The 3,519-nt window shown below is 47.5% G+C and overlaps 1 protein-coding gene across 1 annotated transcript; it reads right to left on the bottom strand.

Annotated features, from left to right (window-relative positions):
- Positions 1-915: 915 nt before the first annotated feature.
- Positions 916-1,869, bottom strand: LOC124679272. The gene is made up of 3 exons (XM_047215066.1): positions 1,695-1,869; positions 1,521-1,608; positions 916-1,408 (listed from the first exon to the last, which is right to left on the bottom strand). The coding sequence occupies exons 1-3, from the start codon at positions 1,793-1,795 to the stop codon at positions 989-991; spliced, it is 609 nt and encodes a 202-aa protein (XP_047071022.1). The 5' UTR covers positions 1,796-1,869; the 3' UTR covers positions 916-988.
- Positions 1,870-3,519: the final 1,650 nt, after the last annotated feature.

The following is a 3,519-nucleotide window of genomic DNA, read 5'->3' as shown; positions in this document are numbered from 1 at the left end:
GCGTGCAGCTCTGCCGCAGCCACGACTGCGACCACGACCGCAACCTCGGCCTCCGCCTCTACCATCCATGGTGTCGACTCTTGAGATGGTGGTGGCTAGGGTTGGGGAGAGAGGCGCTAGGGTTTGTGTGTGAGTGACGATGAGAGAGCGACCCTTTTTATAGGCCGGAGGGAGGCGGGGGAGCGGTGGTGCTCATTAGCGCCGGCACGCAGAGCTAGGCGCGACGAGACGCTACGCTGCGCCTCTGCGGGAACTGCATCGTCGCTGCGCGCCAATAACTTCCGTCGCGAGGTAGGTGACGGTTAGGTTAAACTTCAATGTGCCGCTGCCGCGTCGGTCCCACCACTTCTCGTCTCGCTTTTTGTTGTGTCCAGCGTGTCCGAAGCGTCCCCTACGTAGCGGAGACGACGCCGGACACCGTATTGGGCCGCGCCGGATAAAAATAGGCTTTGAAGCACGCAGCTGAGAATGTTTATTTTATCCGACGCGCCACAAATCCCTTTAGAAGAGGTTTTGGGGAACTCTAAACCCCCTGAAAATCACGGCAGTGTCCAGCGATCTGCATTGTCCTGCTCCGTCATGTCCCCAACAGGGAATCTTGCAGCGCGAGTTAGAGGAGGGAGACATGCCGCCCTTTGACTGTGGCGGCAGGTGGCACATTGGCGTGCTGCCACGACACATAGCCGTCTCTGCCCCGGCCAACGTGTCGGTAGGACTTGTACCTCAGTCAGCATTTGCTAGTAGCCTTATAGCAACTTGATCCTGTCTTTTGATTCATTACTCAACGTTTACAAGTGAAGAACTGCCTACTGATTCATCAACAATTATCTATGCCATGTCAAAATATGATTCCGTGGAAGCCACCTTCTGATGCTCATATACAAGAGAAATAATCAACAAGTATCGTAATATTAAAGGTCGCCAGAAGGCAAGCAATTAGTGTCAAAAACCAAGTTAGACAAGGATTAAGGATTTGATGATACATAAATCATGGTGAATCGTCGGGCAGTCTATATCGAGGCGCTGGTGCTCCTATCAGGAACGGCGTGCGTAGCATAGCTCTCTGGCTGAAGAATTCCCTTGTGTGCCCGTCCCAGGACGTCTCGCAGAAGAAGTCCCTCTGGTGCCCCTCTTTTCCACACACGAATTCGGAATCATCAGGGTGTAGAATCTTGGATTCTTCCGGACACATTGCGCAGCTGCTACTTGAGGGCTTCTCCAAGATATCGCATGTTTGGACGATTAGGCGGTGGGAGCTGTTGTCGTAGCATAGCTCGGCGAAGAAGGTGCGCTCGTCATCCCCGTGGCGAGCCAAGAAGTTGAGGTGGTACCAGAGATCTCTCCTAAATCCAACGCACGCAGCCTTCATGTCCGCGGTGGGCTGAAAAGGAATTCGGAACTCGGCACCCTGCACATAATATCGGTCGATCGATGGCAAACATGGATTACATAGGCGGGCGGCAACACATGCATGGATGCTAAGAGGAGTTGTGGATGGATCAGTAGTTGGTAGTTGGTACCGGGTGGTCGGAGTTGTAGTGTTTGAGGGCCTCGTAGGCGAGATTACGGATCCAGTGACCGCCGCCAGATACTATGTCATCTAAGGAACTAACGAACAAACAAATTACACAAAACAAGGGATTACTATAGTAGATTCAGCACAAAAGATTCCAAGGATGGAGGTGGTTACGTACTCTATATTGTAGGCTGTACTACGTAATTCGTCCATGAGTTGTCCAACGCGATGAATACGCTGTCGTGGGCTGCAGGCAGGGGAAGAGAACCAGGATCCCATCGAGACAGATCGCTCAAGCGATGCGATACGATCCTCTCCCAATCGATGAGATCGGATCTATATAGGCCAGACGAGAGCTAGAGAGGAGAGGCCGGAATCCTAGCCCTCTTCGGTTACACAGTACAGCCGCCGCGCCCGAAGAGGAGACTGTCAGCTGAATCTATAGGAGATTTCAAGACCCTATGGAATTTGAGGCAGAGGATAGGGAGAAATCGCCCGGATGTGTAGGGCGGGGGGCGCCTTGGATTATCTCACGAAGGGTGCGTGCTCAATTTTTTTTATAAAGGTATTTTTTTTTTGAGGGTATTACTTATGAAAGCATTTACACTCGATCTCTGCATAGTTAAGATGCACACAGTCGTTTAAAGAGTCTAAAAAATTTAAAGTACTAAAAAAGACACATATCAGATTTGAGCAAATGTAAAACGCGTAAGGTGAAAGCGGAGGCCCAATCGTAGATTATACTACCACCCATGTAAGGAAAAAGTATCAATCGCCGTATCCTCCAACCGTGTACAGACCTCCGTAAACAGGTCGCGGTTCTCCACCTTCTGCAGTGCAGACCATGAACGGAGAGTAGCGGTACCTCTGTAGATAACCTGCAAGCGAGAATAATTCTTGTCATTAAAAACTTTGTCATTTCTACACAGCCATAGCGACCATATAATGGCAAGCGCCCCCACCATAATAAACGTTTTAAATCTGTGATCGATACCATAAAGCCAATTAACAAAGATATTGGCAACACTAGACGGAGGATACAGATCAGAAACTACTTGGATGCATGACCATATAGACCTGGCAAAGCGGCATTGGAAGAACAAGTGTTTAATTGTCTCGTTGTGTTGAAAAAAAAAACACACTGCGTACTCCCATGCCAATTGTGTTTCGCAAGATTATCTTTGGTTAGGATTACTCCTCGATGCAAATACCACGCAAAAATCTTAATTTTGAGTGGTATTTTCATCTTCCAAATCTTTTTGTTTTTATCAACTGGTATTTTCGGTTGGATAATGGCATTGTACAAAGAACTTACAGAGAATTTCCCATTGGGATGTAAGCTCCAACGAAATTCATCATGACCCTCAGACAACTGAATGGATTCCAAACGTAATAGTAAGGCATTCCATGAGCGAAGTCTCGGACCGATTAAATCCCGTCTAAACGTCACAGTCGGGGGTGAGGTTGCCATTACTAATGCAATGGTATCACTTTTGTGACGAACAATGCTATATAACGCGTGATATTGTTCAGAGAGAGGCCTATTACCTAGCCAAGTATCTTTCCAGAACCTTATCTGCGATCCATCCTTAATATTAAAAGTACCAAATCTGAAGAAGAATTTCTTCGTTGCCATTAGACCAGCCAAAAAATGCGAGTATTTCGGTTTCCAAAGGATCTGGGATAACGCTTTGGTGCCTATGTACTTTCTTCTAACCATGGTCTGCCATACGTCATCTTCGGTTAGTAGCTTATAAAGCCACTTACCTAGTAAGGCTGAGTTCTTGACTTCGAGATCGTGAACTCCTAGCCCACCCATATCCTTGGGTCGGCATACGACAGACCACTTGACCAGTCGATATTTCTTTTTCTCACTATCCCCTTGCCAAAAGAATCTCGCTCTATAATAATCGAGTTTGTGTAATGCACCTTTTGCTAGAATGAAGAAGGATATCATATACAACACCATATTGGTGAGAACTGCATTAATGAGAACCAATCTT

The sequence above is a fragment of the Lolium rigidum genome, chromosome 7 (genome assembly GCF_022539505.1).
Source record: "Lolium rigidum isolate FL_2022 chromosome 7, APGP_CSIRO_Lrig_0.1, whole genome shotgun sequence".
Taxonomy (NCBI): domain Eukaryota; kingdom Viridiplantae; phylum Streptophyta; class Magnoliopsida; order Poales; family Poaceae; genus Lolium; species Lolium rigidum.
This window is presented reverse-complemented; position numbering and strand designations above follow the sequence as displayed.

What these genes read in the sequence shown, in the direction of transcription:
- LOC124679272 (XM_047215066.1), bottom strand. Translation starts at nt 1,795, where the DNA reads ATGGGATCCTGGTTCTCTTCCCCTGCCTGCAGCCCACGACAGCGTATT. An exon ending in AGTACAGCCTACAATATAGA is followed by an intron (nt 1,609 to 1,694) that starts GTACGTAACCAC and finishes TTTGTTCGTTAG; the next exon opens with TTCCTTAGATGACATAGTAT. An exon ending in ACTACAACTCCGACCACCCG is followed by an intron (nt 1,409 to 1,520) that starts GTACCAACTACC and finishes TATTATGTGCAG; the next exon opens with GGTGCCGAGTTCCGAATTCC.